This window comes from Amblyomma maculatum, chromosome 11 (assembly GCF_055883805.1).
Source record: "Amblyomma maculatum isolate TAMU_Amacu chromosome 11, ASM5588380v1, whole genome shotgun sequence".
Taxonomy (NCBI): domain Eukaryota; kingdom Metazoa; phylum Arthropoda; class Arachnida; order Ixodida; family Ixodidae; genus Amblyomma; species Amblyomma maculatum.
In genome coordinates this window covers 30,736,054-30,749,070 of record NC_139354.1, presented here as the reverse complement: position 1 = coordinate 30,749,070, position 13,017 = coordinate 30,736,054, and the positions used below count along the sequence as shown (strand labels likewise).

Below are 13,017 nucleotides of genomic sequence, written 5' to 3'. Positions count from 1 at the left end.
TCCTGTATTAAACCCTTTAAACGTGACTGTGATTGACATGAAGGAAGCGCTTAGGTTAGAAGTGCCAGAGGGATGCAATTATGCAGACAATGCTCTCAAAATGCAGATGGGCCGGAAATATAGAGCTTAAGAATTTGGAGGAAGGATATCCGGGGGTTTGAACGGTGTATACACGGACGACAAAATACGGCTTAAGTAGCCGCTGTGTTTTATTGCTATACTGCCATAAAACATAACGGAAAAAACGCATATCCGCCAGAAATGCCTGCGGTGATATATCGATGAGTGCTTCACTCCCAGCTGAGCGAATGGGGTAAATGATCGGTGGTTGGTATATCGGCAAAACCTTACCTGGAAAGCGTCCATTGTATTTCTTGTCCGCCAAGTGTGAGACGGTAACGTTTTGTGCCACTCAATATGCGATTGACATATCTGTCTCTGCTGACTCTGAGCCTACTGATAACACTGGGAACAGGTATTTTCTACCCGGAGCTGCGAAGTGACCTACAAAAATACCAAGATACAAGCCGAGTAAGCGCTTTTCATTTTTTGTTACTCCTTTAGATGTGCGGAGAGCGCTGAAATGCCCAAATTAGTTACTAAATTTGCCATTTTGTACATTTTTGCCAAATGTTCTATCTCTATCCTACCTTGCTCAAACCCAACCTTATATCAGTGTGTTGGAGAGCTTGGAAGCTTTGGGAAATGATGGACTTAAGCTCAGGCTTTGAAACTGCACAGGCGCATCAAATACGCGCTTGCCGCGTGTGTTCAAATGGCTTTTTTTGCTGCGTTGGCTGGATTTCAAGGTTTAACGCCACAATGATACTCAGGCTATAAGAGCCGCCAGGGTGGAGTCCTCCCAAAACTTCGGACGCCTGGGATTCCTTACTGTGTAGTGACGGGCGCTTTGATTTCCGTATCCACTGAAAAGAGGCCTCCGAGGCCGGGATTGCAGCCGCGTCACAGGGATCAAGCGTTGAGCGCCTTATCCAGAAAACAAGCGACGTGAGGCACCGGTCTTTTTTCTGCTTGTTTTTAATATACCATATGCTAAATATATCAGATGTAAAATAGGTTTTCGCGATGAAGTTCTCTTGCTGATGAAAACCAAATGCTTAATTCTACATGTCCTAATGTACTTTATTTTTTGTTCTCAGGATTTTTATTTTGCAGTGAATTATAATCATTGAAGTTTTGAATTGTGGTTTGTCTTTGAAAGCTGCATTAAATCTTGGCATCAAGGTATGATTTGCGCAAATGAGGTATATTTCATCGCTTAGCCTAACAAAGAGCTAAAAAACCTACCAGGTGTCCATGGTGCTACCTGAGCAACACAAAACGTTCCTGGGAGTAAAAAAAGAATAAACTTTCAACCCGAACCTCTCCCCAATGAGGTTTAGCGCTTGCACTGGATGAGAAATGTAAGACGCACGTCAGCAGCTGGTCACGTGACTGCTTCGCTAAGGGCCCCTGTGTGAAGCTGCGTAAATTTTACTTCACCGTAAACATTGCAGCCAGCAAGTTTTCCAGATGGCCGCATTGACTTGCGCATTGACGCTTAGGTAAGAAATCTAACGACTAAATGCTAACTAATTAGACCGCAGAAAAATACTCGAAAAGGAAAAAAAATGAAGAAAGCCGACACCTTAGTTTTTTGCAGAACGGAGACTTAAGCGTTTTGGCGTGAAAAAAAAAATGTGAACTAGGAGAAGAACGTACTTTGCTTTTATTCCAGGCGTTATTAAGCCCTCAGGATTAATGCATGAGGCGTAGACTGCGCACTTTCATGTTTTCCATGCGCCGGATAAAGAACATGACCTTATTTTGAGGCTGACGTGCATGAACGCAACTTGAAAGGGAATGTGGCCTCAAAAAGGCATGACCAAATTCAAACGCCACAGTCCCTCATAAAGGCTTCAGAAACTTATTTTCGTTTTGAAGATCGTGCAAAAGACTTTTAGTCGCACTTCCTCTCGATCACGCCCTTTTCAATTCTGTCAACTGTATCATTGCAGTGCTACCCCGATGTGGGGGAATGGTACCTCATGTACAGAAACTACTATTACGACGAGACTTTTGGAGGAGCGGAAAAATGCGTTAAGTTTGACAGATATGGAGAGTACGAAAATTTCAGCACTCCGGCTGTATTGACCATCGGGGAAGAAGGATCTCTGTAAGAATAATTTTATTCTTTCTCACTATTTGCAGGAACATATGCATGTATGTTTAACTAACCTGTGCTACCTCATTGTGATTACACACGTCGTATAGACGGTTTTGGTTCTGTACCAAAACGGTGCACGAATAAATCCCTCGAGGAAATCTTTGGTTCGGTCATAACAGTTTGTAAGAAATCGTCCCAATACACAAATAAAGCAGTAGCGTATTGCACTAAATATTCATTTGAGGTAGTGTGGCTGAATGAGTACATACTTATTTCCTTTAAAAGTGTGTATATACTTCGTTATAGCAAAATGGAAGAGTCACAACTATTTGCTTTACCATTAAGAAATCGCTTTTGGTGCAAGCACAGACGTATAGTAAGTGGATGTCATCATCGTTACAAATTACTCCACTTAGAACTCTAAATGAGTGCACTCGCATTCTGGCTGGGGGCACACTCAGCACTGTTTGCATTCAGGTGCAGATATTGGCGACATCACTGATAACGGGGAAGTATAGAAAGCTATCACCGTGACTTTGAGGAGTGACGTACGATACAACAGTGCGCCGCAGCATCGAGATTCCGGTATTGAACTAACCGCGACAGAAAAACAGTGTTGGCCACCGTTTTCCTGCGCATTTCTTAGTTACACCCCCACTTTTACACCCCGTTGTCATGAAATTCTGGCGACCTTGGATATACACCGGATGAATAACATGAACCTGACCTCAGAGGGAACTCCGCGAAACTTTGCAACCGCCCGCTTTAAGCACCAATCAGTGCGTTGCGAATGGTAGCGAGATATCGCAGCAAAGATAGTGTTCCCAGCGGTCATAGGCAGCAAGAGTGCCTTCATAATGATGCATTACGTCTTGTACCGTGACCTGGTCATGGCCCTATTGAAGAACATACGAATCGCACCAACTTTATCTGCCTTCTCGTAATATATAGTATTGGCAGGTAATAAGTTTTATATCTTGTTCATTTATCCCGCCTCAGCAATAATCTGTTACCGGTCTTAGGCAGCGCTACACCTCTACTGCAAGAAACAAGCATGCTTGCGTCTGAGTACATGCTGGCTGGTTAGTTTGTTTCTCACGTTAGAAAAAAGGTGACGCAAAAAAATGAATCCTAGGATTAAAAAACTACGTAATGTGGACTTTGAGCGCCGCAGCTCGTTACTTGATTTGATTTTGTGTTACTGTTCAGCAAATAACTTTATAGTGTCATTTAGGTATGTATATAGTGTTACAGAACATCCCTCATATACCCTGTAAAATAGTTCTTTAAGTGGCATTCATTTACTAGTTCTTAACTGTGACGCAGGAAGCTTGTGCGCAACGGCTAGTTCACAAGCAGAAAGTGTCTATTAATGTTTAACGACGCCTTCACAGCAGTGGGAGAAGTGAAGGAACAAGAACTTTTTTCGTACATTAGTGGTAACAATAGTTGTTCGTAAAATATGACCACTAAGATTTGTGCCAACCTATGCGCCAATAATAGATGGCGAATGACATGCACGACTTCTTTGGTGTGCGCAATAGGTGAGAAGTAGCGATACAGCCACTAGCAGCAAGCTGGTGGCCAGGTATGCAGCACACAGGTCAGCAGCTTCATTCAAAGTACTAAAAATGTACTGCATGCGCAAGGGTACTGACGACCGACCTTTACGTACGTAGAGGCACCATGGCGTTGCCCTTTTGAGGTCTCGGTTGGCACCATAGCAATATATAGCATTAGTTCCAGGTTCCAATAACGGTGTCTCCTTAGTGGCCAGAAAGTGTTGACTGGACAAACCCGATACCTTGAATGGATCGCTCAGGATCTCAACACTGGCATTTACTAGACTGTCCGAGTCGCAGTCAGCCGGAGGCCGAGCAGAATCTACCACCGTAGGTTGGCCAGTGCCAACTCGAATGGCCCCCCTATAGCTTCTCACGGTGACGTCGGCTTTGGCTTCGGTTCAGCTAAAGTCAGCAATGGGCGCTTAAGAACTGTGCACTAAAATCTAGACTAATGACGAAAAGATTAGACACAAGACGAATTACTAGTATCAATATCCTTGTATGTGTCTCGTGTTCTCCACCCTTGTCTTTGTTGTTTGGGATAACAACATTATTAGTAATATACGTATACATATACCATCGGCTATAACAAAGTCAGTTTTCTTTGCTCTTGTTTGAACATTTTGCAGTTATGTTGTCTATTTGCTTCCGCTTAGTCATGAGAAAACATAACAAATTCATAGCCCAGACCGAAGGATCTACAACTAATCTGAAATGTCAAATCCTGCGAAGCACTTGATGCATTTCTAGAGGTATATACCATTCGAACGCCTAACTAGCATATGTGCTGGGTTGTCTTGTATTATTTGCCTACTTGCTTGGCAGCATGATACTTGACTCAGATTTTCTTTTTAATGACCAGTGCTCACGAGTCGGTCTTCGAAATTTATATGATACAAGAAACGGGTTCCACTTTCCCTCCTTAGACGGGACCGCAAGAGAAGTTCAAAGGTTTTCGCTTAGGTGCCTGGGATTTCAGACCATTTTGCTTTGTTTGTGCAACTAAGTCCACGTTTGCGAAAGCGTGTCGCCTACAATACGTAACGCCCACTCCTTCCACATACAGCAGCAATGCACAATCTCATCGAATTGTGCGTTATGCCAGTTTAGAGTTCGCAGTATTCTGTCAAATTTTGAGTGCTTCCTCCAGAATCTAATAACGAGAAATAAATGAACAAATTTTAACCTTTCAGGACAGGGACGGTAACGTTGTCCTCAACGACATGCTACATCGGAAAGAACAAAAAGACATTTGTACCGAGTGGTGGTAAGTAAATCAAGATGATACCCAATATTCAGAGCGTGAGACAATGATGATGGTTAAATGTATCCTTACACTTCCCTTAGCAAATCTTTACCTCTTCTGAAAAGTGTCTTTTTTTTTATCACTGAAAAGATGCTTCCGATATTGCTAACTTTAGGAAAAGAATCGCCATGCGCAGTTAAAGAAATGTTCTACCGTAAAGCATTTTTCAATGGCATAATAGTCAAGCCGTTCAGACACATTAAGCTGTCAGACCTACTCATGTCATGTCAGTAGACAAACAAGTCAATGACACCGGTGTCGCTATTAAACTTGCGTGGGTTCCGGCATGGAAGCCAAAATGTGGAAAATATCTGCCTGCTGTAATGTAACCGCTTGCTTTAGATATATGAGCTCAAGAGAGGCAGTTAAATCGGGCTGGTTTTTGTGATACTCAAGAACGCACCTAATCTCCGGCAGGTGACCGAAAAAGCCACAGCTGCAGCACTGAAACTATGCAATCACTTTCAATCTATAGTATGCAATGGTAATCAATAGCTTTCGCTCATCTTGCGATTTACAGCAGTCCCTTCTACACTTAGGAATCGTTCCAACTGCCATCATGCGATCACCTGCGCATACATGGCGTGAAAGCAGTTCTTAAGACGCTAAAGGCCCATTGTTACCGGTGCGGCCCAGAGACACCTGCTAGAAAAACTTAAAACATATGTAAGAGCTCCTGGCTACCGCAGTTCTCGCTGCTTATAGGCTTTTCAGACCTGCGATAAGGCCACAGGCGTGTGATGCTGATGGCATAATGACATCTAATCACATCACGTGTTGGCACCGCGATCGCATAAGAAGCTGCTGATGCCTTCGATGAGATGTTTGTGCAATTACTTCATTGTAACATTCATGGATACCTATATTTCTACCTGCTTACCACCAGATATCTCCTTGTGTGATATATGTGTGGGTTGATTGTTTCAACGAGGATATTTAGAGGCGAGACTCCAGTGCATTGAAGAGAGCTGGAAACGTGTAATTGTAACTTTGAGTCTAGTGACGTCAGTTGCCCAGTTGAAAATACTTTGCTTCGACCTGCCATAGAATAGGACCTTCTAAAACACAAACATTTTCTACATGTAACGACTGCATGAAACTGAATTGTTTCATGAAACAAGGATCCATATATTCAGTTTATAGACTTCGGTTGCTCCAGGCGTTTTTTCGTGCCTTGAAACCATGAAGATACACTTTGCTACATTGTTTACGTACGACAGCAACTTTCACAAACACTTTGTAACATTGCACGAACTTCGGGTCACGTTTCCTTTCAGTGCCTCACATAAAATAATACATACTTTATGTTTATTTAGTTGTGCGACTACCAACGGTAGCCCATTAAGCAACATACTTTCGTGCGATACAATAATAGCTTTTTACTTTCCGAACCTAATCGCCCCGATGTGCACTCCTCAAAGACTGGTGACGTATATGTCATCAGAAACTTGGTTTATGCATCTTTATTTTAATTTACACAATATGTGTGATGCGAAATAGGGACCACGACAACTATAAGACCACCGATCGTTCGTAAGCCAACAGAAAGAGGCGGCAGAAAGTTGGCAACAAGATTTTAAAAAAGTAGGCAAAGCTTCTAACAGCCATTTTTGCATCTTTCGACGACCTCAAATTGAGTATTCAACTTTATTTCAGGCGATGGGATTACAGAATCGTTCCATACAATCTACATAAACTGTGACACTTGCTTTATAGCTCGTCATACGTATGCTGACAATGGTGAGTCCTGTTAAGTTGAAATTTTAGGGTTTGTTAATCAACGTCACCTATTCGATATTTCCAGTACATAAGGTCTTTCTGACACTATGTAGACTATGCACTACTATAGTGTCTTTCTCAATAATAATATTCAGTGTTGTGTGAACGTGTAAATGTATGACATTTCATTCGTTGCATAAGCACAGCTTTCTACCATCGAGAGTCATATTTAATCTTTCACGTACACATGCAATAGAGGGCTCAACATTATAGTAACTGAGTGACCTATTTGGTTTTGCTGCCGCCTGGTGCCAAGACTTGCTGCTACAAACCCAATCTTAACGAAGAACTCTGCTGTAAACTTTTCGTAATATTGCAGTTGCCAACCGCTACTTGATGTGTACTTTTCCTTTTTATCATATTTTCTTGGAAACAAAAGAGGTAGAGGAAAGTTTTGCCCCGCTCCTTGAAATTTGACAATTGAACGCACAAACTTTTTATCACGTGATTAATAACACCAGTGATAGCTAGCCATATGAGCAAGAATCCGTGTATGTCTCTTTTACCTTTGGCGGCTATGTGTGCATTACTTTGCGATATCTTCAGGATGAAAGACAACTAACTAGCCCAGTAAGGCTTCTTGTTGAATTAACTGCATTCCAGATTTCGATTAATTCCTCCATGAAATAGTTAATATAATTGCCATCTTTCTTTTTCTTGCACTGTACAGGACTGGGCTGTTCGTACTGGCGTCGCTCTGATGTAGCGCTTCTGCCCGACGAAGGTTGCGATTTCATCTATGATGAAAATTGTGGAACATCACCCAAGTACGCGATGTACGACCGCTCGTGCACCTGGGCGGAGCCGACCACTCCGCACTTAGGCTCGACAGAGTCTACGACTCCGCAGTACGGTTCGACGGAGTCTGCGATTACCCAGCTCCCCGACTCGACGGAGTCAGTGTCCGACGGTGCCTGGATATGAGACGGCGGGTATTAAATGACGGCCGTAACAAATCCGTATCATTGGCGAACTGCAATATATACTGAAACTTGCATACGTATCCTGCTCCTTTATCCATGAACCTTAAAGCTGTGCGACGTTTCCACTGTGGAGTCTTGTCTCACAGATAGCGTCGCCAGCATGTAGCACTGTGCCCTGAAATTTGCGCTCACATACTACACACCATCAATTCGTTATTTATTTTGCTGCTGAAGCACTCGATATTGAAACACTGGTTTCCATCATAAATAGCGAAAAATCGCCTCTTTTAGATTGACATAGTACCAATAAGTTACAAAAACAAACGGTGGTCTTCCGACCTAAGCACACGTTTCACGAGGGAAAAAAATACGATTTGCTCGACATTGAATTAAGGAAAATACGAAGGTTGACAAATTACCCCTCACAAAGAAAAGAACGGGGAATTGTTTAAAAATTTCATATATATCTCCAACCACCTCTTAAGACAAATGTTTCTTTGTGTGCCCTTTTCTCAGTGAGAGATATTGTGCGCCTCACTATTCACCTCATTTGTTCTTTTGTGTTGGACAATGAAAGACTGCTTTTAGCGCGTTAACACTAGGTTGGTTGGTTAGTGGGGTTTAACGTCCCAAAGCAACTCAGGCTATGAGAGACGCCGTTGTTTAGGACTCCAGAAATTTCGACCATCTGTGTTTCTGTAGCGTGCACTGACATCGCACAGCACACGGGCGCCTTTTTTTTTCGCCTTCATCGAAAAGCGGCCGCCGAGGCCGGGATTCGATCCCGCGTCATTGGGAACAGTAGTCGAGCGCCGTAACCACTGCGCCACCCCAGCGGGGTGTTAACACTAGGTCTCGCACCTTCACGACTGGCAGCTGTTTGAGTGTTTTTCTGAAACAAAAAGCTGGAGCTTCCGAAATAAAAAAATAAACGTTTCCAAACTGCGCCAGGCGAAAGTCAGCTTTGACGGCCACTTTAATACAGCCCTATAGGACACAGTTGCAACCGAACACAGAGCGTGTTTAACTGCCGTTTTCCGCCCTGTGTATTTGTTGTTGGCATCTGCAAAAACGTCCCGTGCCCACTGAAGGGGATAGCGTAAGGTTTGGTCGCGTATTCAAGGGAATTCCCACAGGCGTTTATGAGAACGCGATGAGCGCGACACGGGGAAGTAAAATAGTGTAAGCATGCAAAACGAGAATAAAGTTAAAAAAGAGCTTAATAGCTTTGAAGAAAAATAAATTCTTGCACATTTCTCAGTCATATTGGAGAAATATGAAATAGCTTAACTTGGCAGCCTACGATAGTCGCAATTCAAAGAGTTTCGCAAATCGCACCCAACGTATTATGCTTGATGCCCCCACGGAACTATTGTAAAACTGTTAATGACAAGGGGAGCCCTAACGTTGAGAGGGGACTCCTACGCAAGAATGTCTCTGAAGTACGAACCAGAGGCAAGAGGAGATAAAATTCTCCATGCCCCGTGGATTCAACTTCCCAGCATGATGTACAAAAGTTTGTCAGCAATCGACACACATTGGCTTAGACACAAATTCAAGCTGAGAATTTCGTTCCGCAAAAGCGTCATTGACGTCTACGACAACCTGCTTTCACATAACCTGATCTTCCAAAGGCTTGCTAAGTGCTAATAATCAGTGAAATTCAGTAAGGCATTACGTAGCTTGGCTGACATATGCTGTAACCACTAGGACCACCTATAACCCGCCAGCAGGAAAATACCAGAAGAGGTATATGTTATAGGAACACTAAATCCCAACCACGCTAAGAAATCAGCCTCGTCGCTTGAATGGACACCTGTCTGGCCAAAGACCTAGACAAAAGCGGCGTTATTTCAGAGCGAAATATAGAATGAGACGACTGAATAGATTTCCCTGTGAAATTTCAAGCTACACCAAAATCGATAGGCGGTCTGCAGTGATGACAAGTCGCAATATACTACAAAGAATTTTCTGCAGATCCTAACGAAGAGCCAAACATTCTTCAGATATCATAGGAATACAATCGCGGGAAAAAATGAAATAGCTACTTGGCAAAACCAGACAAAATGCACCAACTGCCTTTTTTTTTTTCGCAGCTGACTAGAGAATAATGTGATGGATAAAATCCTCTACGTGATCAGAAAGGAGACCGGTCAGCAATTAACCGGAGGCAATCGATACGGACAGAGCGTATAAGGTGAAAAGCTCCATCGTGCAATTATGTCGTCGCGACAGATGCCCGGTTCCCACGCTCCTTCCTCTGACACGGGCCACCATGCGACTTGTAGCGTGATGCCTTCCCAACTATTCTTTTCTGACGGCACTAGCTCGACTCTTCCTCTGATAAAGGCCACTGCTCTAGGATACGTCATGTTGTGAGGCAATTAGGGCATATAGGAAGCGGTACATATGCAAATTCGAAATCCTATGGCAAACTACCTAGCCGATGCGTGCGAAAACGGAAGTGAAATGACCACACGGAGCACTGCACGAGGAACGGTTGTGTCACAATCTTGATACGACTGAGGGAAAATCTGGTGGCACATGGAGGTCCGTTAGTGATGGCGTCAAAACAAATGGCTCACCAGAGGCAGAAATGCGGTGGGAGGAGGAGGCGATGATAAGGCCCTGCAAAAGAAATCTCTGGTGCATTCCGTCATCCTATTTGCCGCTTCGCTGGCTTGACAATATACAGCGTGCCACGTCAGAGAGGCAGACGGCGCTTTTTCCCCCGCTTGATGCGTACAGTATTTGTCCTCGCTACTTATGAGCCTAGTGAGGCATTCTCCTTAATATTTTCGGCGTATGCTTCGTGTTCCGCATGGTAGGGAAAATGCGGTTGTAATAGAAGTCCATTGTATCTGCGTATCAAGGAGGCGACTTCGGCTAGAATCGGTGCTAAAAGGTTCTCCCTGAACCTTTTGCCTGTATGCTAACGAGCGTGTGTATAATTATAGCGGACCACAGGCCGCTATTGCGTCGCACTCTTAAAGTGGAGCTTATGTGTCCCTCTACTTCTAATATGTTTGAACGTGTTTAATAATGGGAGAAAATAGAATGGTGCCATAAAAAGTGCATTGCGAGATATGGAAGATGACGGGATAGCAGAAAGAGGTTGGCACGTAGCGTAAATGTTAAGTTTTAGTGGCTGAGTTTTGTCTACTTACCGATTCAGATATCCGAAGTCGAAGCTTAGTTTACGCCCTGCATACTCTGACCAAGCCCAGCCAAAAGCACACTACGCCACAGTGTCTTTCATCACACTTTGTCGCAGTTCTTTCAAGTCAACAGCACCTTTTTTGTCGTGCTCAAGAACATAAGATGGCACTTACAACTGCGCATTCTTGGAATTGACGTTGTCATTGTTAGAACTTTCTCTCTGCGTATGGCGTCCCATTGTGCGAACAGATCAGGGCTTAGTGAAGGCAATTCACTGGTGACTAATTTCCTGACCCTGTTAAGCCGAGAAGGATTGAATGGCGAGGGTTGAATATTACTTAGACAGAACAAGCACTCACAAAAAAATGGGAATGAGGTTAGGGCGCATATTGTAAAAAAATCAACTATTCCATATACTTCGAACACTAAGATATCGTGGGAAAAATAATATATAATTGTACTCAACGCTGGCATCGAAAAAAAAAAACAGTTGAAGAGACGTCTTCCGGCAAGACGCTGTCATTATCGATGTAAGCCACCGCGTTGCCATATCTCGGGAAAATATGACTGGTTTTTCTTAAGTCCACCATGTGTTTTATTTTTTTACGTTAAAGAGCGCGCATCGTTTAAGAGTAATATAAATGTGCCATGTCCTGCAAGATCATTGATCTTCGTAGCCATTATTTTGGGCTCGCTCAGAGTGCAAGCGCTGTTGTTGTTGTTGTTGTTGTTGTTGTTGTTGTTGTTGTTGTTGTTGTTTACGAAATGACATATGGCACATACTCACACACGGGAATCGGCCAAGAATTGGGAAGCAGAGAAAGTTTTTGACATAAGGTTACATGTCTAAAAGGAAAATGATGGTATAAATAAAAGAAAGGAGACGAAATTGTGAAAAAAAATTAAATGAAACGTCCTAACGCGCGCAGGAGATGGACACTAGAATTTGAAAAACAAGTGATGTTAGAAACATTTAGCAATGAAAACAATTTGACTGCAGTAAAAAAATTTGCACGGCAGTAAAAACAGACCTCTGACTATGGCCAAGGATGGTGGCGCTAAATTATAGTAATATCGGGCTACATAAACTGAGACCAAGCTGTTGCAATGAATTTTCTATCCATTGCAATTCTATCTATCCAATGCAATGGATTTTCTATCCAAAGCGATGCTGCTGAAGGTGTATACATTGACACACAAACGTATATGTACTCCGTGTAAGAAAGGTTTGATGCAGCAGTGTCGCTGTGACTGTCACATTAGTCAGCGGCCAACTCACGCTGGCACGACAGTGCAGAAATGACTCGATAAAGTTAAATTGGTTCACAGGAAGGGAAAGGCGCAGTAACTGTCACACTTGCTCTGTGGACACCCGAACCGCGCCGTAAGGGAAGGGAGGAAGGTGGGAATGAAAGTGGACAGAGAGAAAGAGGAGCCGTAGTGGAGGGCTGCGGAGTAATTTCGACCACCTGGGGATCTTTAACGTGCGCTGACATCGCACAGCACACGACGCCTCTTCGTTTCGCCTCCATCGAAACGCAGCCGCCGAGGTCGGTGCAGTGGTAAGAAATGACTCGATAGTAACTGCTTTCTGTCCACAGCCTTCTTAGGTCAAGACCAGTGTTACACCGTCCGGGTTCTAAAGGAAGCAGACTTTACAAACCTCTACAGAAAGATGCGCAGCGTCATCTGCTATTGGCCGAGCGGAACGTACCCCATGCAGCACTTTTTCGACACCTACGCTGGAGCGAGTGCACGATCGCTGAGAATTCATGCAGATAAAAAGGGCTGCACCTTGAAAAAATGCGGAGAAAAGGCCAGACGGCACGCATACCGGCAAACCTAAGATCGTGGTGCTGCACTACTTGAGTTTGTGCAGTCAAATCAAAGAGGCCTAGATCGCGTAAAGTTGGTCTCGCTGTGACAGGTGCGCCACCTTGTCGTCTACGTTTGCTCCGCCTAAAGCGTAAGGACGAACCCGATTAATAAACGGATATATCTCAGCGGCAAGCCACTCTCGCTACAAATACAGAATGCAGCCATTTCAAAAAAGCTTCGAAGACACAAAACAACGAGACGCCATCTAACCCATCTGCGAGAAACTTTAATCAGCGCAAA

The 13,017-nt window shown here is 43.6% G+C and overlaps 1 protein-coding gene across 1 annotated transcript; it reads left to right on the top strand.

The window, feature by feature from the left end:
* The first annotated feature begins 417 nt into the window (after positions 1-417).
* Positions 418-7,741, top strand: LOC146173356 (uncharacterized). Its single transcript, XM_084585175.1, has 5 exons — positions 418-531; positions 2,019-2,176; positions 4,926-4,999; positions 6,695-6,778; positions 7,488-7,741. The coding sequence occupies exons 1-5, from the start codon at positions 418-420 to the stop codon at positions 7,739-7,741; spliced, it is 684 nt and encodes a 227-aa protein (XP_084441301.1).
* The last annotated feature ends 5,276 nt before the right edge of the window (positions 7,742-13,017 follow it).